The sequence below is a fragment of the Lissotriton vulgaris genome, chromosome 1_1, assembly GCF_964263255.1.
Source record: "Lissotriton vulgaris chromosome 1_1, aLisVul1.2, whole genome shotgun sequence".
Lineage (NCBI taxonomy): Eukaryota > Metazoa > Chordata > Amphibia > Caudata > Salamandridae > Lissotriton > Lissotriton vulgaris.
The window spans coordinates 1,590,664,790-1,590,687,409 of NC_141685.1; the positions used below are offsets into that span (position 1 = coordinate 1,590,664,790).

Consider the following 22,620-nt stretch of genomic DNA (forward strand, 5'->3'; position numbering starts at 1 on the left):
CTCTTTTTGTCAGCTAGTACTTCTTTCCGTATAGGTTTTCCCATATTTATTTTTCTTTGCACCATAACAATGATTTATTGCGCGTCAAATTATTTGGCTGGATTTACCAATCCATGAGGTTTTGTGTCACTTGGATACATTGTTTGTTCACACACATTGTAGGTATGTCCTGTCGGCCTGTCGGGTTTTTCACTGTTCATGTCTGTGCCCCTTTTGTGATTATACTTTAATTTTCCCAGCAGTGTATTTTCCTGATTCCTCACATGGTTTGTGACCTGCTTTTTCAGACCCTTCCCGGGTTGGATTATCACTGGCAAGGGGGTAAGCTCTCTTTGGATCAATCCACTTTTCTTCTTTTATTTTTTCCTTTTCCTGAGCGCCCTTCCATAGGAGTACTTTGTTTTCAACATATGCCCCTCCTCCTTTTTTTGCATTTCAATTTATCTTTAGAACACGTAATCCGTCTATCACGACGAGATATGTGACGGTGCTGTGTTTCTATCTCTTTTTTGACACACCATATCATGTATTTAATTCTTATGGCAGCACTGGGGTGTAGGTGCATGAGGACATCTGTTTTGAGTCACACTTTTATTTTGCACGGGTCTTCTCTGGAATACTCTAATAAAATGTCTTTTATATAAAAAAAGTCTCATCTAAACACTTATAATTCTTGTTTGATTTTGATGTGCATGAACCACGCACAAGAGTTTGGAGCATGTCACAATGGTTGTTGCACTCTGACATCTTTGGCACCATTGTATCTCCCTCTAAACTGGTACCACAAATACTCAAGGAAACTTTGCTCTGTTTCCATGGTTTTCCTTTTTCTGCATGGTACCACCCTGCAGATGATGCTTTTCTACAATAGTTTGGCATTTCTTGATGTAATTGTTTTGTACTGAGTAAGCTCCTTTTGTTCTAATTCCAGCCCTGAAGAATCAAACTGGAATGTGCTTTGACGAAACACGTGTTAGCTGGCTGGTCGTTATGCAAACCTTGCATCAAATGAAACAAGAATAATTTGTGTCTAACTCTCTTTTTTCTATGTGTATATGATATGTACAGACAGTATTAATGATTTATGTGTGCACAGGTCTTTTGTTTTCAAGAAATGGGTTTGGAGTTCCAAAGACTTGTGAGGGGTTAGTAGGGTCACCCCTTTCCTGTTAGCACCATAGTACTTTGTCCCATGTATACTTGACTACCGCTTATCCCGCAGAGCGCAACTATTCCCTTTACACTAAAACCCTTCTCTTTGGTTCCTCCTTCAAAGACAGGCTGGATAACAATGCACATGACGGCAAAGAGCTCTTCAGCATCGTAAAGGAACTCTCCAACCCCAGCGCCAACGACGTACCGCCCTCACAAGAACTGTGCAACTCACTGGCCATCTTCTTCCACCGCAAGATCGCTGACATCCATGACAGCTTCAACACCATGACCGCCTGACTACGCCAGACCCCACCTCCCCTGTGAACACCACCAGCGCCAACCGCCTGTCCTTCTGGTAAAAAAGTCAACGAGGACGAGACACGCAAGGTCATGAACTCCATCCACTCAGGATCTCTGTCAGAACCGTGCCCATGCCACGTATTAAACAAAGCAGATGGAGCCATCGCACCCCAACTACCGAAGGTCATCAACATCTCCTTCATAACAGCGACATTCCCAGAAAGCTGGAAACACGCCAAAATCAACGCCCTCCTCAAGAAGCCCAAGGTGGACCCCAAGGAACTCATGAACTTCCGGCCCATCTCCCTGCTCCCGTTCCCGGCGAAGGTCATAGAGAAAATCGTCAACATGCAACTGGCCCGCCACCTGGAAGACAACAACATCTTGGACCAGTCCGGGTTCAGACGAAACCACAGCAACGAGACAGCCCTCATCGCCGCCACAGACGACATCAGGCGCCAACTAGACAACGGCGAAATATCAGCCCTCATCCTTCTAGACCTGTGAGCCGCCTTCGACACGGTCTGCCATTGCACTCCAAAGACACGCCTGCTAGAAGCCGGAATCCAAGAGAAGGCCCTTGACTGGACCACGTCCTTCCTCTCCGGCAGAACCCAGAGCATCCGTCTCCTGCCCTTCCGATCTGAAGCCATCGACATCATCTGCGGCGTCCCTCAGGGCTCATCCCTCAGCCCGACGCTGTTCAACTTCTACATTGCCCCCCTCGCACAAGTGGCCCACCAACACCACCTCAACATAATCTCCTACGCCAACGACACCCAGCTCATCCGCTCCCTCACCAAGGACCCACACACCACCAAAACCAACCTCCACGAGGGAATGAAGGCCGTCGCCGACTGAATGAGCAACAGCCGTCTGAAGCTAAACTCTGAGGACAAGACGGAGGGACTCATCCTTGGACCCACCCCCTCAGCCTGGGACGACTCCTGGTGGCCGACCACACTGGGAACAGCACCAACACCCACCGACCATGCACGCAACCTAGGATTCATCCTCGACTCCTCCCTCTCCATGTCTAAACAGGTCAACGCCGTCTCCTCCTCCTGCTATAACACCCTCTGCATGCTCCGCAGGATCTACAAGTGGATCCCTACCGAAACAAGAAGAACGGTGACACGGCCCACGTCAGCAGCAGAATGGACTACGGCAACACACTCTACGCAGGAATCCCAGCCAAACACCGACGACGACTACAACGCATCCAAAACGCCTCCACCCGACTGATCATCAACGTCCCCCGCTGCAGCCACATCACCCCCCACCTGAGAGTCCTACACTGGCTCCCCGTCGACAAGGAGATCACCTTCAAGCTCCTCACCCACGCACACAAAGCCCTCCACAACGCCGGACCAGCCTACCTGAACAGCAGACTCCGCTTCTACACCCCCACCCGCCAGCTCCGATCCGCCAGTCTCGCCCTCGCCCCTGTGCCCCGCATCCAACGAGCAACCTCCGGCGGCAGATCCTTCTCCTACCTCGCCAAGACCTGGAACACCGTCCCTACCCACCTACGGCAGACCCAAGACTACTCGCCTTCAGAAGACTCCTCAAGACCTGGCTCTTCGAGTAATAGCGGCACCCCCTCCCCTCAGCGCCTTGAGACCCTCATGGGTAAGTAGCGCGCTTTACAAGTACTCTGATTGATACAGAGATCTGACTAATTAGCAAATAATTCAAACACATACATCATGGACATAATCATATACAGCTACAAAAACCTAACACAATAGAAGAACAATACATACATAACATCATGACATATAAAACAAACGGGGAGAAAAGCATGCATATGGCCAAAACATGATTTCGAAATTAACAATCCAAAGTGAATTATAAATAACTATGCTGACTTGATCACCGTAAAATGATATAGACAGTTGTAATATCTAATTCTATTTTGTAAGACCGTCATTGGAGAATGTAACAGTAGTCTGACCTCTGAAGTGAAATGAAATATAATGCTGGTTCACAACTTCTGTGAATTTGAATCCATTTTAAATGGTGGATGAACTAAATCATCATAATAAATCTAATAACTTTTCCTAAATGGAGGTCCTTTAATAAATTATCTGATCGTTTATATATATCTAAATAACTACAAGATTTAGACTGTTTTCTAAAAATGTATGACTTCTTTACTAGGTCCAGTTATGCAGGATTTCCTCGGATTCGCGACTGCTGGTGAAGATATTAAAATATGGGATTCTGCTTCGATGGAGGTGGTAGAGCACTTTAATCCACACATTTCCCCTAGTGGAATTGCATCTCTGAGTTGGAGCATTGACAGTATCCTTTACAGAGACTATTTTGAAATCGCTAATTATTTGAATGTTTCAATAATTAAAATATTCCCAGATTATTGTCAGATTATGCTCGTCAAATTTTTCCTTTTTCGCCATATCATTTTCCTGCATGACCAACATAACCGGTTTTATTTCATTAGTTAATCATAATTCCTACTCGAGTCGCTTCATCTCCAGTTACTTCTTTCAGAACTCTGTTAAGTATGAGTAAATCACTGAAAACATTGCGTGAGAAAAATTAAATCATGTTCATGTGAAAGGTTTTCTTTCTCATTCCGGTCTTCCTTTGAAGAAATAAGGAGTGTATTGTCCATGGTTGGAGGACGTTTTCCGGAGTTTCCGAAACGTTACGCATAAGTACATGAAATGCAAAAAACTGTTTTTTTGTGATATATTTTAGCTCCCATTGTATCCTTGTGTCAATTTTGGAAGGGAGGATTCATTTCACACCACAAGAGCAGCCGCTCGCAATCTAGTTGTTTGTTTAGTCCAGTGCGCTCATGCTAAATGTTTGCCATGTACAGCACATAATTATGCAATGTGGCCTTTGATTTTGGGAATCTCGTATAACAGAGGTGGCACAAAAATACCAAAATGATGTGAGATTACACAGACCTAATGGAAATTTCTCCCTGGCCAAATTATCGTCTCTTTCGAATGCTCCAGTGATTCTCAATTGATCACCTTGGTTTAACACCTAGATATCTGGATCTAAACCTCTTTAAATGGAGTGCTCGTCGTACTGTTGTGAATGTTGTTCTGTTTGAATGGTAGGCAATTGGGATGACCACCCCTTATTAATAGTCTGCTGTGCATCTTGCACGGTCTGCCTGTTTACAGTAAAGTGAATTTCCATTTTAAGACTACAGGGTGATGATATCCTCCTGTGGCCCTGTCAGTTTGCGGTGCTTAAGCACCTGGGGGTTAAAGGAAACATTCTGAAATGGATACCATTGCTGTACACTAGGCTCATGGCGAGGATAAGCATTGGAAATGTTTACTCTGCTAATTGGCAGTTGCATAGGACCACCCTGCAGGGATGTCCTATATGCCCTATTATCTTCGTACTGGCACTAGAAACACTTGCGTGTCTTTTGTGTGATAAAGGTCCAGATTGGGGTATCAAAGTTGGGAACAGATACCATGCAGTGCCTTGGAACGTGGGCAATGCCCTTTTGTTCTTTAGGGATCCAGAAGCCACTCTGCCCACCCTGGGATGATTGCTTGAGTAATTCGGGAAGGTATCCGGTCTACCGGTAAATTGGGATGGCATTTTTGTTCATGTTGTGGCCGCACCGTCCTTTGCTTGGGACCCTATAATGTTTAAATATCTAGGAGTGCCGATCTACTGTACTGTACATACCAGGATTTAAAGGGAGGCAACTTAGATACAAATGTTGCACGCATCAGGGAATCGATGCCTTTCGGGTATTGCCTTACACTGCCTCCTTTGGGGTGGGTGGCTATGTTGAAGATGATTGTTCTCCCTAGATTGTTGTATTTATTTCTGGCCCTCACCCTTACTTTTCAACACAATAGGATCACAGGGGGAGAGAAAAGTGAGGCCGCCCCCACTCACAATATTATAAACAAACAAGATCCTCGCCTATAATGCACCCAATCCTAACAGGAATGGCAATAAAAGGGTTTTCAATATCCTTCTCAATTCCCCTTACCCTCCCAAAATGATTCTTGAGAGAACTAAGGTCTATATTCTCTGAACTTCAAATGGGGGACCCAAAGACGTAGGCTCTCCATAGAAAAGCTATGAACCCCTTGGATTTGGATGCATGGGCGCCCCCAACCTTGAAATGTTTTATCTTGTAGCTCAACTGGTATGGCTAGCAGGATGACTGGCAATTAATTTGTTATTAATTCAAATAATTATTAATTAATTTGGACCTTGTAAGGCAGGATCTGGTAGGTTTGGTAAACAATGGAGACTTGCTGTGAATCCTGTACCAGAGAATCAACCCGAACATCCCATACACATGGATGCTACAAGCAACAAAAGAATGCTGGGACACATACACTTAAAAAGCAAGCATAGGGATCCCATACTCCCCTGAACTTCCAATCGGGCGGTGATAGCCATGCTCACAGTAGTAGCTAAGCACAAACTGTACAACTGGATTTCGTCCAGAACCATTGCTATCGGAGACCTGTACAGCGATGGGGAGCTACTAACTTTTGCGACTCTGATGGCAGATTACTGGATACAAAGAGGGCAGTTTCTCGTATATGGTGCACTAAGGTCAGCAATAGCTGATGTGGGGGCTGGGAATGCAGGAGCCGGGACGAGCAGAGGCATGGTCCACACTATTAACACGCGAGGTGAACAGTACGGCGGTAGCATGTATTCATAGGGCACTGGTCCTGGTGTTAAATACCCCTACAGAGGCACGGAAATCTAAATGGGCACAGAAGATGGGTGAAGATATTTCCACCAAAGAATGGGGAAAGATATTAGAGTAAACAAAGGTAGTGAATGGGATCCCCCATTTTAAGTATACCTCCACTGCACATACCTGTCTCCTGCCCGACTGACTAAAATGTACCTGGGACTCCTGGCGACTTACCTTCACTGCCAGGTGGGAGGCAGACTGTTTTCACATGGTATGGGACTGCCCTCAGATACAAATTTACTGGAAGACTAAAGACTGCTCTCTTAACAGACTTGACAGGCAGACCAATTCCCACAACATTGGCAGGGTTCCTATTGGGTAGATTTCCAAGACCCAAAAAAGCCAAACACACATTTTGATTGCTCAACCTTCCCTACTACTAGGTAAACCTAATATAGTGATGAGCTGGAAGGCCACTGTGACCCCACAGGTTGCAAAATGGCTTCTGGAGTTGATGAAATGGTGTAAAGCAGGGATTAATGTAGTTACCATCAGTTAGATAAGGGTACACCAACTACAGAATGTAACACGCTCCTGCTGGCTGTACAAGCCAAGGCGGATGACTGTCCACCGTAAACTACATGCTGAGAGACGCTATAGACTATTGAATATATATATATATATATATATATATATATATATATATATTCACGTGTATCTTAGTGAATACATTTATTAGCGAGTAATTTTTAAATATTTAAATATATGTATCAGTGTTTCACTTTGTGTATAAGTGGCTGCATGGGTTGGTGACTGACTCACTGTTTGTATGTGTTTTGAAGACAGCATATGTGCAGGACTGTATGGGTGGATGAGTGTGTATATGTGTGTGTTAGTGAGTGAGTGAATGCCTGCCTCACTAGTGTCTTTATGAGTAACTACATATGTTTTAATCTAGTATATGTGAGTATTGATGTATATAAGTGAGTATATGTGAGAGTGAGAGATTGAAAGAGCTCCTGTTTAAATAAGTATGTGTTTCTATAAGTGATTGTTTAAAAGAGTAAGTATGTGTAAGTTTCCTTAGAAGTAATGTGCTAGTGTGTGTATAGTTGTATATGCAAATAAATGGATGTTCAATAGCTTATTTGCATGTGTGAGTATATGTGTGAGTAGCTTTTGGATGACTGTCTGTGTGTAACAGGATGTATATGTGTATCACTACATATGATGAGTGAGTATATGTATGAGTGACTATATAGAACTGTTGCTGAATGAGTGGATGTGTATATAGATGGTGGAATTACTGAATTGGTTGTTGTAACTGGTATGGGTATCTCCATTTTTTTGAAAATGTTAGTTTCTATTTTTGAATATGTGTTTCAAGGGTTACATTACACTGAAAGGAGGTCTGTCAGTCTGTCGCAAGGATGGTGTCATCAGTGATGTCACTGACCATGTCATGAGTGATGTAATATGTGACGTCATCAGCAGTGCATTGCAGGCGTGCAAGTTATAGTGAGTCCAACTAACTATAACGTGGGAATTTCAATGGTTTTATGTCATTAAAATTTCCAGCTAACTATAACTGGTGTGAAACCTATAGTTTTTTCAGTGAATTTCATAGGTTTTTTAGATGCTAAGTCCTAACTATAACTGGTGTGAAACCTATGGTTTTTTCAGTGAATTTCATAGGTTTTTTAAATGCTAATTCCTAACTATATATAGGGCCTCAAACCTATGTTTTTTTCAGTGAATTTCAAAGGTTTTTTAATAGCAAATTTCTATAGGTATGAAATGTAATATTTTTTATAATGAATCCTATATTGTATATTTATGTAATACTATTTTTTTAATGTATATTCGTGTTTTTTTTTTTTTTTGCCCTGGAGTGCTCCCGGTGCGCGTCCCGGTGAGCGCACCGGTAAGCGCAGTCTTGCGGCGCGCCCCGGGGCGCGTACCGGTGAGCGTCCCGTTAGCGCTATTGCCGCGAACGAAAACATCATTGTGACGTATCGCGTAGCTGCTTCCGCGTGATACGCACGGCGTAAGCGCACCCGGAAGCACTCGAGCGCATACGATCGTGCTACGGGGCTCGTAGCGTAAGTGTGTCGGGTCATGTGACCTACAAATAACACTTTTCATTGGTTCAGGACAGTTTATTTTTTCTAATGATGACAGCCCCCACCTTTTTTCCTCATTCTCACTTTGTACTTTAAGTGAGGAAGACCTGTTTCCAGAGCTATTACTAATGGCTTCAGTAGCAGCAGCAGCAGGAGCATCTCAGCTACCACCACCACCACCACCAAGAGGACCACCACACCACCACAGTGGTGGAGATGAAGAAGAGGAGGAGAGGAGGAGGTTCCTGCCAGAAGATAATATCCCATATAGGCCAAAGCAGCACATTATCTGGAAGTTTTTTTCAATCCCAAAGGACCTCAAAAAAGTAAATGCGCCAAGGGTTACTTGCCTAATCTGTGGCACTGAACTTTCAAGGGGGAACCCTAACAAAAAGTATTCTTTTGGCAATAACACCATGATTCGCCACATGCAACGCCGGCACCCTAACAACTATGCTGCGGCAGAGGTCAGAGAACTGGCCAGAAACCCTCCCCAATCTTCACCCAGCACCTCCAAAAGTAAGCAACCCACTCCATTGGGTCCAGAGACAAGGGAGATGGTCCCAAACATACAACCCCAGTTTGGACAATACAAAATCAGTTGTATATTTTGTGGTAAAACAATTACCTATGGTGAGCAAAGCATAAAACTCATCAACCGTGCTGGTGACAACCACAATTGCCCCAAAAAAACGTAATTTTTTCCAGATTTTTTTTTGCTCCAGTTGAGCCGTTTACAATTCCCTGTTTTTGTTTCTCCCCATAAAAATAACAAAAAAATATAAAATTGTTCATCAAGGCCAAAAAAAGTACAAAATGTTCAAAAAAACAAGAAAAAACTATAAAACAACAAAAAGAAGAAAAAAAACAGTTCTTTTTAGCACTACCTCCAATTTATAAAAAAAGGCTACATTTTTTAAAAACTCTGTCATTTTTTTCCCTATGGTATGCTCCCCGGTACACTCCCCGGTGCGCGTACCGGGCGCTCCCCCCGCGCAAATCGAAAAAAAAAATTACCTAGGAGGTCAGGGGGGGTCTACTCTGCCCCCTTTTGGTCATTTCCCCCTTTGTTTTTGCCACCTCTTGTGTCTCGATCCTACCGAGACACAAGATGGCGGCCGCTCCGGACTGTTTGTAATGTTGACAGACACCCGAGAGCCAATCAGCTTTCCGCGCGCGAACTTGCGTAGCGCGCTGGTACGCGCCCCGGTGCGCGTACCAGGGCGCGCTTATAGATATATATATATTTTTTTTAACCTAAATTACTCAAAATCCACTGGAGCACATATCTTGAGACATAGCAAAGGCACATCGGGCTACCAGTCCCTACAATTTTGCCAAGTTTGGTGGAAATCCATTCAGCCGTTCGGGCTAAAAGTGAGTTCAACCGCCCTATGGAAATTAACATGGGGAAAACACGTTTTGGGACCCCCCTTTTATCTCTGCCCCCGCTTGACGAATCCCCCCCCCCCCCAAACTTTCAGGGAAGGAGCGGAGCGGCGCGAGGCAAATTTCAGGCAGATTCCTCAACCGGCGCCAAAGTTATTCACAATAGAATGTTGCGAATTCCCTATACAAAATAATCCTAACTATAACTACCTACTGGCGACCGCCAGTAGGTAAAATAAATAAATATATATATATATAATGATACCGTAACCAGATTGCGGTATGCCTATAGGTATATACAGAATATCACTGGATGCCACGATGAGGGGTGAACCTATGTTTATCAAGGAATGCTAGAACCCTTCTAGTCTCAGAAGGAGAGGTGGGGATGCCATGTGGGGATGCCTGTTGGATGTGGAGTGCCTTGTACACTTGGAAGTAGTAACCTGTTTGAAGCCAGAGGGGTGACTGTAATAGTGAGGATCTGGAGGCTTTGTTTCTGAGGTATCTTGGGTGACTCATTATAGCACATAAATTGCATAAGTAGGAGTTCTGCCTTTCTTTGTGTCATGATAAGATTGCGCAATATGTCTATACCTTATGGTTGACGATTGATATTTATACAATGCAGTATGTTGTTCTCAATCAATCAATCAAGCGCGCTACTCATCAGTGAGGGTCTCAAGGCACTGGGGGTAGGTGGTTGGTAAGCAGCTCCGTTCAGTCGAAAAGCCTGGTTTTGAGCGTCTTCCTGAAGATGTTCAGGGAGGGGACTTGACTGATGTTGAGCGGGAGCTCGTTCCAGATCTTGGCTGCAATGTAGGAGCAGTATCTTCCACCTTTTCTAGCTCTGCGGATGCGCGGGGTTTTGGCGAGGTTGGCAGATCAGAGGTTTCTCTTGAGTACGTGGAAGGAGATTCTCTCGTTGAGGTATTGGGGTCCAGTGTTGGGGAGGCATTTGTAGGCATGCAAAATGTAATAAAGGGATATGCTAAAAAAAAAAAGACTACATGGTGATGCACCACCTATACTTATATTGGCTCCCCTGCAGAGTGTTAGCCTCTGCTGGATCAGGGCAGAGGTACACTCAGAGTGTATTCCCCAACTCTAATCTAGGGTTGTTGTTACTGCACATAGAAGGCTTTTGAGAGACTGATGTTCCAGGATTTTTTGATTTGCAGGGATGCATCCCTTTTACTTGTAGAAATGGTGGTGGTATTTACTGACCATTTCAGTAAATTTCAATAGTCTTTCTTAACTGCTATCCTTCTATTGGACATGTGTATGCTGTATGACTGAATTATTACATGTGGTGTGCTTGGGGACTGCATGCTTGAGGATACCTTGCGTGTCACACAATATTCTCCTTCGCTGCACAAGGTCCAAAGGTCATTTTGACATCCCTGAACTCTGACGATCTGGTACCTGTTTCAGGTCTGTTTATGAAGATCTGTTCACATGCCTACTTGATTTCAGAGCAAGTTAATTAAAAAGAAAAACCAAAGTCAATGGATCACGGAGTTGGCTGATAAGATTCCCCCCCCCCTTTCACCCGCTGATGATAAAATGCTGAAACGCATATGTTCATTACCACATTTATAGGTTTTTAAAAACAGTGTTCCAATAGAGATCAAGTGGTGTGAAAGAATCCAGCACATTCAATCTTCAAAATGACACAAAAACCTCAACTTCTCGGCACTCAGCAAGCTATGTGAGATTTCTAGATTACTTTTGCCAAGAATGAAAGTGGGGCTTTATATGTCGGATGCAGCAAAGCTTGATGCAACGGTTAACAGTAGCAATTAGTGCTAAGGAAGATCAGAAAAACTCTTGCCATCCCTTCCCTTGGCCGAGTCATTTGTGCAAAACTTGGGTAAAATCTATTTACATACGTCTACTTATTTCATGGGACATTTCATCATAAAGACCTTGGAAAGAGCCATACTAAGAAGTTTCATCCTCACCATCATTGCTTTCAGGAAATGTAAGCGGGAAGGAGGTAGAAGAGTCTTCATTTTGGTTAGGTGATGAATGGACCACTTACAGACTGGTATTGGGATGTAAGCAGTAAAATTACATCAAAGATAGCTAGTACTATTTCTATAAATGTTTGTCTCAAGCCTTCCAAATGTCTTTCAACCGGGGCCAAGTACACAACCCATCAAGATTAAATTCATCATTAAATTTCTGCCATTCGTCAACACTATGATCGATGGGAATGATCTGATTAGGTATACTCATTGAAAGTTTTGGTGTAAGTGAGCAACATTCAGATCCTACAAGGCAAGAACTCCACATTTAGTTGCCAAGGCAAAATCTAGAGGAGTTCTGTTTTCTAAGAGAATTGTTCTCTGGACTTCCAAGTGATCAGATATTAACTTTAGCGACATTGGCCATAGCATGAACTTCATGAATAGCTAGTTCAATTCTATACATAGAGAATAGGATGTGAAGAAACCAAAGGTTTTAGGTACTCATTGTATACGGGATCCGGATAGGGATGTGCTATATGGCTGAAATGATGTAATCAGTCCTTAGGTAGCGAGACGTAGGCTCGCTTACCACAGACACCCAGAGTTGGTTTTGTTCTGAAGCCCCAGTGGTAATAAAGGACTCCTGAAGGAAATTCAAAATGATGCTCTTCAAGGTCAGAGTCCTCCTTTGCTTCAAGAAACGTGTCACAATCACTGTAGCCCACATAAATACTACATTTTGTAATTAACAAACGTGTCGGTAGACAATATCAGGAAGGTAAATAGTAAGAGGCCTACTTGTCTGATCTGGGAAGTGGCAATATTTGATTATTATGGTATGGGAATACTAACATTTTCAAACAGTTCTGGGAATTGCCCTTGTAGGTGCAGTTAAATGCACAACATTTCTTGGTTTTAGGGAATGGGGACCATTGGCAAGCCCCCTTGAGCATTTATAGACAACTGGGTGAAAAACCAACAGGAGGAAGGCTTAAGGTTCTTTCGGTTTTGCTCTGAAAGTTTCAAGAAGGTGTTCTCACTGAATGAAGAAAGAGGATTTTGAGGGTGGGCCATAGGCAAGGTAAACCTGCTACCCAGCCCTTCCAAATAGAAGCACACCATGCATCAGATGGTAAGGCTCATATCAAAGAAGATCAAACAGGCTCACTAAGGTACCGTAGCTGGGAGGCTTCTAACTACATCGGCCGGAGTTGGTGTTGGTGGGAAGGAGAGGCTGCATTCCGATATGGGCCTGATAGAGTAGGGTTGGCAATGAGGATTTCTTATTAGGTTGGTGAGAAGTCTCCATTTGTACCTGGAGAAGGATGCAAAGGTGAACTTGGTTCACAGATGCAGAGGCGCAAGCAGGGTTGGACTCTGTAGCCCTGCGTGCTTGCTTGAACCCAGGCTGGTATTCCATAGACATTATGGCACTGATTGTGATGAGCAGGAAGAGACCAGGCCAAAACGGGCTGGAGGCCAGATTTTTGTTGACTGTCTGGCAGGTAGATCTGGTTGCCCGGTACCAATCGTGAGAAGTCTCTGTTGGACAAACGGGTGATGCAGCTCTGACATGTGAATGAAAACCATTGAGACAGCAAATACGTTGTTTGCAGTCTTGAAGAACTACATTATTTAGGTGCGAGTCAAGTTAGACTTGAGACACTTCAGGGTGTGAAAAAGTAGCATGGTCCACCCCATAACGATTTCATATGGATTGAGCTTGTTTCCTGGGCTGGAGTGACTCAAATGGATTGAAATGTCAAGGCCACTTGAGGGCAGTTTCAGAGCATGTTTTTGCTAGTTTATTCTTTAAACTGTACCAAGAAAAACAAACTTTCCCTGAGAACCAAAGGTGATATGCAGAACTATAGAGGAAATACAACTGAACACATGTCACTGGATAGTCGAAGAGGGTAACCAAACCCTGCTATGACATCTCTGATTATCTATTTGCCATTGTAATATCATCTGCAAGGGACCAAGTAGATGTCTTAACCCATCCTGAAATTTTACAGAATATTACTTAAACATAAGAACATGAACATAATGTATGCTTTAAGTGACTGAAGAGCCCCATGAAGTGGGTGGGCAGCCAGGGTGATTTATATCCCTTTTCAAATGTTATGTGTTTGGCAAGTGTCACAAGAATAGCAATACTCTTTGTCAACAAAAGGGAAACATGGAGCAAAGAAAGGAGTACTTACAGCATGTATTACAGCATATCTGCTGATGTGCATAATACCTTTGTACAGTCGGGCGAGGTTGGGAAAGAGATTAGCACAAACCCACAATTCAGACAAATGTATAAGCGTTGGTATGTGAGATTCAGAACTTTGCGAAATATGCAGTCCTACATCAGAGTTTGAATACAAGCAGCTTTCTTAGCAGTACGGATAGCTAAAGCATTACCTCTATCTAGACACTATATTGGGCAGATTGATGGGCAGTACATTCAAACACAGTGATTTTAATACGCATTGTAAGCGCATCAAGGAAGCCTTTAACACAGGCATCCTTCTCGATGGGAGTTCATACTGAGTGGGAAAAAACCCTGTTGTATTCAGTGAAGACCTAAATGCTGAGCTACGCTGAATGGTAATTTTTAGTCAATAAGTTTGGTAAAGATCTTTGGGCAGCATTCAAACAAACCTGGGTAGTGCATCGGCTTTCAGCAACTTGAAATAGTGTACAAATGACATAACTGCCTACCAACAAACCATTTTCATTCTGAAACCTGAATCAACAACCTAGTATATTAGATCATGAGTGAGTAGTGGTGCATTAGGGAGATTGATAAAGGCGTTAGGCGGGCAGTAACTATTAAGCAGGTATGAGACTCCCCATCCTAGGGCTTGGGTAGTATAGATGTTACATTCAAAATGGGTTAATGGACCAAGGCGATGTGGACAGTGGAGAATAAGAGAATTTTGTACTATGATACCCTCACCATAAATAAATGTTATGTATTAGCGGTGAGTAGGATGGCATCTATGACACAGAGCATAGCTATTATGCGAGTAGAACCAGAGACCATATTTTCAGAATTCTCTACGAGATGGGCAGCAGCCGCTGCGGCTCTCAAACATGGGGGAAACCCTCATGTGACTGCACCAAGAGCAGAGGAATTGTAGATAACCGTTTTCATTTGACTTCTGGTTTTCTGCACCAGTACCCTGGAAGCACACCCAGTCAGTAGAAGTACGTTTATTTAGACCATTGGTCTCTAAACAACATAAAACATATTACAATAAATAGTTTAAAAAATATACAAAACAATTTTCTGATACTTTAAAAGGCAATAGCTTAAAAGGGCAATTCCTACCTCCCTCCCACAACTTACAAGTTTCTTATAAAAATACTCAGTCTTGAGATATAACTTAAAGCTAGTGTTACAGCCTTATCATAATTTACTTGAGCATGTCCCACTTTATTTACATGCCAACTTCTATCCAATCATATTTGGTTCCAACAGGGTCCTTTTTATCGCATTCATATATTTTGCCATAGCAATTGCTATATCAAGGTTTGGCATGTCAGTAAGCAGTTTAATTGCTAGCAGGCGCTCAGTTGTACCATATTTTTTAAAAATTGGTCGTAAAAACAGTTTCCGCTGTGGCACAAATTTTTGGCAGTCTAATAAAATGTGTAAATTGTCGCACTTGGTACCTAATCCACAGCGACATTTACCGTCAGATTGTACCATTTCTGCTTTTCTATTTCCATGAGATACCTTATAGTTGACTCCTATTCTCCATCTGAGCACTTAAGCTCTTAAGCCAGCGTTAGGTAGTGTATCCAAATAAGGGTACCACATGTCATTCTTCCAGCTATTCAACATACAATGGACTGATACTTTCTTTCTCGGGTATATCATGTCATTTTGCCTGGATACTTCTCTTCCTGCTGTTCTAAGCTCCCCATTTGAAGCTTCAACCGACAGTGTCGCCTGGTCCAATTTTACTTTTAAGTTTTTGCACATTGCGCACAGTTTATTTCTGGTCACATTGGCCCAATTTAAATCACTGTGCAAGATCTCCTCTTTACACCACTGTGACACTTTTGTAACTTCCTCAGATCCCAATCTTTTTCAAAATCTTAAAAGGGCCACTTGTACCTGTATGTTCCATGATGTCAATCCTAGCTCCAATCGGATTGCCTGGATCATCGAGCAGCCAGGTAGTGACATCAATGGTTTTAGACATTTCCCTTCCTCAATGACCCAATTATTCTTCCCACTCAAATACAAGACTTCGGCCCATACTGCACTTGTGGGGGTATCATTGCCTTATAGGCTTTCAATAATGGTCTGTGTGACATATCCCCGTAGATATGCTAAATTTCCTTAGCCCGCATCCTGATGTCTGGGCTTTGGAGTTCTGGGCTACCAGATGGATGTCCCATTCTAAAGACTTTTCGAACCAAATACCAAGGTATCTATATTCATTCACAATTTCTAATTTGATAGAACCCAGATACCAATTAAAATTCTGGATTTTCCTCCCAAACATAGGATTTTAGTTTTATCCATATTTACAGTCAGACGTTTAGCCAAGCAATATTCATTAAAGGCAGATAACTTCCTTTGCAATCCAATCTCCGTTTGGTCGAAGATTACCAAATCGTCGGCATACAGCAAGCAGGAAAGATGTTTCCCCATTCATCTTAGGGCTGGCACTTCTATTCACTTCCAAGATGGCTGGGAGATCAGCCAGATATATTGCAAACAATAAGGGGGCTAATACACATCCCTGCCTCTTTCCATTCTTAATATTTTAGGTGTCAAGGCTCCATCTGTATCTTTGATGACTTGCGCCCAGTTATGTTTGTATAGCTCCTGGATAATTTCCAAGAGCCCCTCTGGGATATTGAATTTTCTTAAGGACTCCTAAAGGCATTTCCTATCCACTAGGTCAAATGCCGCGTGGAAGTCTACGAAGCAGCAACATAGCTTCCCCTGCTTTTCCACAGACTTCCCCACCACAGCCACAGTGCAAAACAGTGATCGATCGTGGAATGCCCCTTCTTAAACCCTCCTTGTTCTACTGGTACGATCAACCACTGTTCCCCCCAGTCTTTCAGACTGCCCAGAATTATTTTGGAAAATAAATTTTCCCAAATATCCAGTAAGTTAATAAGTCTGTAGTTTTTGGGGGCTTTTCTGTCTCCCTTCTTGTGGATAGGTCCGATGACTGCTCTGCTCCACTTTTCAGGGATCTGGCCTGACTCCAATATTGCCAAAAACATACAGGAAAGAAATTCCGCCCACCAATCTTGCTGGGATTTTATGATAATTTGCTGGTAGATTATCAGGTCCTGCGGCACGGGTTTGGGTTAAGTTTCTTATTATTTTATTTACCTTTTCTGTTGTAAATAGAGGTTTTAGATCTACCATAGCCTCCCTCCAGGAACGGATATACCCACCTGCCACTTCAACATTTGTTCCGTATAACTCGCCTAGATATTCTTCCCATGCTGCTTCCTCTACTACACAGGGCATAGCCATGTTAGCCAGTCCTGATGCTTCTTTTATCAAATTCCAGAATTTACACAAGTTTTTAGAATCAATAATTTCCAGCAAGTTTACCCAGCATTTCTCTTTGTAGGCCCTCTTCAAATTTCTAACTAACGTTTTATACTCCTTCCTCACATTACTTAGTTTTTGTGCCTTATTGGATCATGTTTTTTCCTCAGACTTCTTTCATCTCTTCTTATTTCTCTTTTCTTAAACACTCCCCGTTAAACCAGCTAGGCTGTTTGCCTTGCATTGATTGTTTAGCAATTGTGCATGGTTCCTCACTTTTTAGTTCTACTTTAAGGCACTGCGCCATTTCTTTTATCTTTTCCTTGAACCAAGACACTTTCTTAGTCCTAACATCGCCCAAACCCACTGCCTATTGAAATCCAGCTAGCTTTTCAATATATTGCTCTGTTAGTCTTGTTGTCTGACGTTTAGGGTACTCTACTTGTTGAGGGAGAACTAATTCTCTATAGCTTGGGGGTCCCCTTGTTAATACTAAATGCAGAATATTGTGGTCACTACCATCACAAGGAGTTATCTGAAACCCCTTGATAAGGTCGAAATTCCATGCATGAATGAATACATAATCAATCGGACAAAGTTAGGAACAACCTATCTTAAAGGTCTGCTTTGCCGTGCAGTCTGTTTCCCATCTGCCGTTTAGGCAAAACAATCCTTTTAGCCCCAAAAATGTGCCCAACTTCACGTCTTGTTTAGAAATAGTACAATTTGGAAGCATCGCTGAGGATATAATATTTGAGCTCAAGAGGTCTTTAAACCACCGGTCATATCTCAAGGGGTTCAGTTTATAGTTATAGTCACCCATTACAATTGTATAATTTTCAAATTTTTCACACAGTGTAACTAGATCATTTTCAAAACGTCCCATTTCTACTTCATATTCTTCGTTTGTTCCCCATTGAATGTAGACATTTATAATTATCATGTGATCATACAACCGTTCTGAGCCCAGCAGGGATACATCACTGACCAGTAACCATTTTCATGTCGTATTTACCATCATGACCCTTTTCGATATCTTAGTCGAGACAAGAGTCATAATGCCCCCAGCCGGGCGACCAAATCTTTTTCTTCTTGCTGGCTTATGTAGCTGCACAAAACCTTCAAAGACTGGGGTATTGTCGCATAGCCAGGTTTCCTGCAAACCTATTATCTCAACACCTCGGGCTAGGGTTTTTATACTTTCTACTTTTATCTCCCCTCCTAGCTCATTTACATTTCAGGATAACAGGTTCATGTTATGCGACACCCCTCCTCCCTAATTGACATCGCTGAGATGGTCGTCAGTGGAATTGTGCCCATATGGGGCGCTTGGCCAACTATCATTAATGGACCAATCACCCCAAGGGTTACCTGTCTCATGGTTCTCAACTAACATTCTCATATTTTCTCCTGCACTTCCTTGCCTAAGATCAGACTTATCTGCCTTCTTCCCAAGACTGAATGACAAGCTAAAAAGGCTCTGTGGTGCTTAATCCTCTTTTCTATTTCTCTAGCTGGTACCAACCTTATCCCTTCCTTTGGTATCTCTTTTTCCGCCCTCACAATTGCTTTTTTTACCAAACTTGAGTACAAGAATACCCTAGTAAGTTCTTTCCCATTCTTATTATTACTGAAACCTACTTGTTTTAAATCCTTTGATGCCAACTCCCTCAGACTAGGGCATTTAGAGCAGGAATACACAAGTTGGGAATGGTTTAGGGGTATAACCTTCTGCCTTTTTTTCTCCCTTTCTCTATTTCGACAGATTATCCACATCTTTTGCAGGAAAAGTACTAGGTTGCTTCCCCTCCATCCCATTCCTTTCCTCTTTTTACTGAGGCTTCTCCCCTGTCTAATATTCTGTTCATGTTCATTTGCCCCTGGGGTAATTTCCATGAATTAACCACCTTGACCTCTCCTTTATTTGTTGGCACTAATTGTGTTTGCTCCTTTCTTTTCGCCGTTACTACCTCCCCTATCCTTGCACTATTTTTGGGGATCCTCGTTGACCTCCTATTTCTTACTGTAGCTCTATCTTCTTGGGGGATTACCATTTCTTTACTCCCTTTCTTCACAACGTTTGAGATTCCTTCCAGCCTTTTTTTCACTGCCCACGGCTCATTTTTTTAGGGGTGCTGTTCTTCTCTTTACTCTCTGTACGTTATATCACCTATAACACAATAGGTCCTTCCATCTATTTACCAACATCGGGCATCTCAATGTATAAACCTCCTGATGGTCAATCATCTGCTCACAATCCCTCTACTCTACCTGCAATGGGAGGTCCAGGTTCTGAGCCGGTCTCACTATCGTGGGCATCAGCCCTCTGATTCCTTGCAATTCCCCTACAATCTTCTGAAATTGTGTTTCATGGGTTTTTAGAATACTAATATTTAACATCGCCACTTCCAACAACCCTTGCAAGGTTTTTGTAGCATTAACATTATATCTAGCATTGACACCGAAGCTGTTGCTGATATATCTATACCCAAAGTATTGTTACGCGCAGAATTTTCTATAAATTCTGCTCCTTGAGTTTCATGTTGCTCTTTGCGGTCGTAGACATTCTAATCTGATCAGAGTCACTTCTCTGTTCTCTTCTAGAGTTGGTTAAGTACATCCCTTCACAAGCCACCTGACAGGGAGAAAATCCGAGGTGAGGAGCATAGTCTAGGTTCCGGGGTGACCTCAATTGGGCTTTGGTTCAGTTGGTTACTAAAGGGTACATCTAAACTGGTTACACAGTTCTCCAGATCCATTTGTTCGTACAATAGTTCTTTATTCAAATCCGGGGTTCTTACTGGGGTTTGCAATTTTTTTCTTAATGTTTTCCTACAAAGTCTTTAATTGATTTAAATAGGTATGTGCCTCCCTTTGATCCACCTTGGGTGCCTTCGCTTGTATCTTTATTTCTTTTAGAAGACCTTTTTGCCACGCGGTTAGGTGATTCCATGCTCTCTACCCGGGACTCCGTTTCAGGCACAATTTCCTTAATGGAGCTATCCGACTCTTTCAGACCTTTATGGCTTTTAGTCTTTTTTGGGGCCATCATACAATGTCTTTGGCTTCCAACTTTAGTTGAAATGCTTACCACCAGAGTATTTTGCTGCCGTCTGTTTACTACAACCCCACCCTTCTTGTAGAAGTAATTGGAGGTGTCAGTTTTCTATATCTTATAAATTAGTACAAAATTTGGTTAGGATTTTTATATATAACTTAATTTAAACACAGCTATTGGTCCACTCTCATCCGCTATGCGTAAACAGGCTGAACTGACCAATTTAATTTAATCCGCTTTCCTTCTTTTTTATCACCACATTGTCATTTAATTACACCTGTGCCAGGTGTTCCTTCAGCTTTCTCGGGCACAAATATTTTGCCCCAAGCTTGCCCCACGCACTACATGCTAAACCACAGGCTTTCACCTCCAGCCTTGTTTGCTTTATTGATTTTGCCTTGTGGACAAGGGCAAATGGCTCATTGCTCTGTACTGTTACTCGGTACCAATACCAACCGTGGCAGCCTGGGGGGCTTTTCTGCCGGCCCCTGCGTATTCCACCTCATGCCTCGCTCCTTGCTCCTGGTTCTTCCGATTGTCCAGGAAGAGCGCGCGCGCACTCGTGTAGGCGATTGGCGAGGGCAGCGTCAGCCTTGAGTCCGCGTTCTCGGCTCGTTCTCGGCTCCTCCCACTGTGCTGTGTTGCGGTCAGCAGCTCCGTCACACACAACAGAGCACCTGTGAGTCACTTGACAAACTACCAACAAACTATTTTCATTCTGAAACATGAAGCATCAACCTAGTATATTAGATCATGAGTGAGTAGTGGTGCATTAGGGAGATTGATACAGGCGTTAGGTGGGCAGTAACTATTAAGCAGGTATGAGACTCCCCATCCTAGGGCTTGGGTAGAATGGATGTTGCATTCAAAATGGGGCAATGGACGAAGGCGATATGGACAGTGGAGAATAAGAGAATGTTATACTGTGATACCCTCACCATAAATAAATGTTATGTATTAGCAATGAGTAGGATGGCATTTATGACACAGAGCATAGTCATTATGCGAGTAGAACCAGAGACCATATTTTCAGAATCCCCTACGAGATGGGCAGCAGCCGCTACAGCTCACAAACATGGGGGAAACCCTCATGTGACTGCATCAAGAGCAGAGGAATTCTATTATGGCCCAATTTTTGATGACACCTCGGCCCTGACTGAAATTAGTGAAATTCTAAGGAGTACTGCTGGGCAAATTATAGTAGGAGGTGATTTTAATTATATTCAGGACTTAAAAAAGGACACCTCTAATAAGAGTAAGAAACAGCTAAAACCAAAAACAAAAGGGGTATTAGAGGCTTTTATGTCAGAATATCAACTGCAGGACCCATGGCGTTCCCTAAATCCCAATCTAGAATCTTACACGTGCTATTCTAATAGGTTTCATTCAGCCTCTAGAATAGATTTCTTTCTATCCTCAAGATCGCTCCAAATTTCCAACGCATTGATAGGTTGCAATCCATTTTCAGATCATGGGAGGATTGAGGTTGAATTAATATTGGAGGGCACGGTAGGGGTGCGACCTAGGTGGCAGCTGGATCGCACCCTTTTACAGAATATGATATGGGTTGAGGGGTTTAAAGAATGGATAAGGGAATTTTTTTTAGTAAATAAGGATTCTGCAGAACCCTTCGCAGTATGGGGAGCATTTAAAGCAGCAGCTCGGGGGCAAATCATAGCATTTTCCTCCAACAAAGCAAACGAACGAAAAAGAAAAATATCTGCCCTCCAGGGTGCTGCAGAAAATGAGTATGCCTTGAAACTTAAACAAAAACCAAACAACTGGGAACAAGCTAAAGTATTACTTAGGGACTTCTTCATTTTGGAAGAAATAAATAGCTCAAAAGCCTTCCAACAAAAGCTTTATGAAGATAGTCAACTCATGGGCAAGCTGTTGGCAAATTCGATTAGGAAAAAACAAGAATCTTCCATCATCGTAAAAATTCAAGATCCATTAGGTAGGATAAATAATAGAAGTGAGGAAATCGCAAAAATATTCCTTGATCATTATGAGAGAATATACTCGACTGATATCCAAATTGAAGAAAATGTAATCAGGGAATATTTCGACAACTTGAATATCCCCAAAATTTCTAAATCTAGATCTAATCAAATAAGCGGCGATATAAGTTATTTGGAAATTCAAAATAGTATAAAAACCACAGCGGGAGCAAAGGCTTCAGGGATTGATGGATTCCCAATTGAATTTTATAAGGTTTTTCTGAAGGAACTGGAGGATCCCTTGAAACATTTATTTAACTTTATCAAACGAGGTGGTAGGGTCCCCCCAGAGTTTAAAGAGTCCACAATTATTAGTTTTGTTAAGAAAGGCAAGACAAAAAAAAAAAAAAAAAAAAAATAGAGCAGAGGAATTGTAGATAACAGTTTTCATTTGACTTCTGTGTTTCTGCACCAATACCCTGGAAGCAC

At 42.6% G+C, this 22,620-nt stretch overlaps 1 protein-coding gene across 1 annotated transcript in view; it reads left to right on the forward strand.

Moving 5' to 3' along the window:
- The window catches only part of LOC147750852 (protein NEDD1-like), a 590,100-nt gene that overhangs the window by 89,207 nt on the left and 478,273 nt on the right, over positions 1–22,620 (forward strand). The window contains exon 2 of the mRNA XM_086937113.1: positions 3,619–3,762. Coding sequence (XP_086793239.1) covers positions 3,627–3,762 — 136 coding nt within the window. The 5' untranslated portion in view covers positions 3,619–3,626. The remainder of the gene's footprint in view (positions 1–3,618; positions 3,763–22,620) is intronic.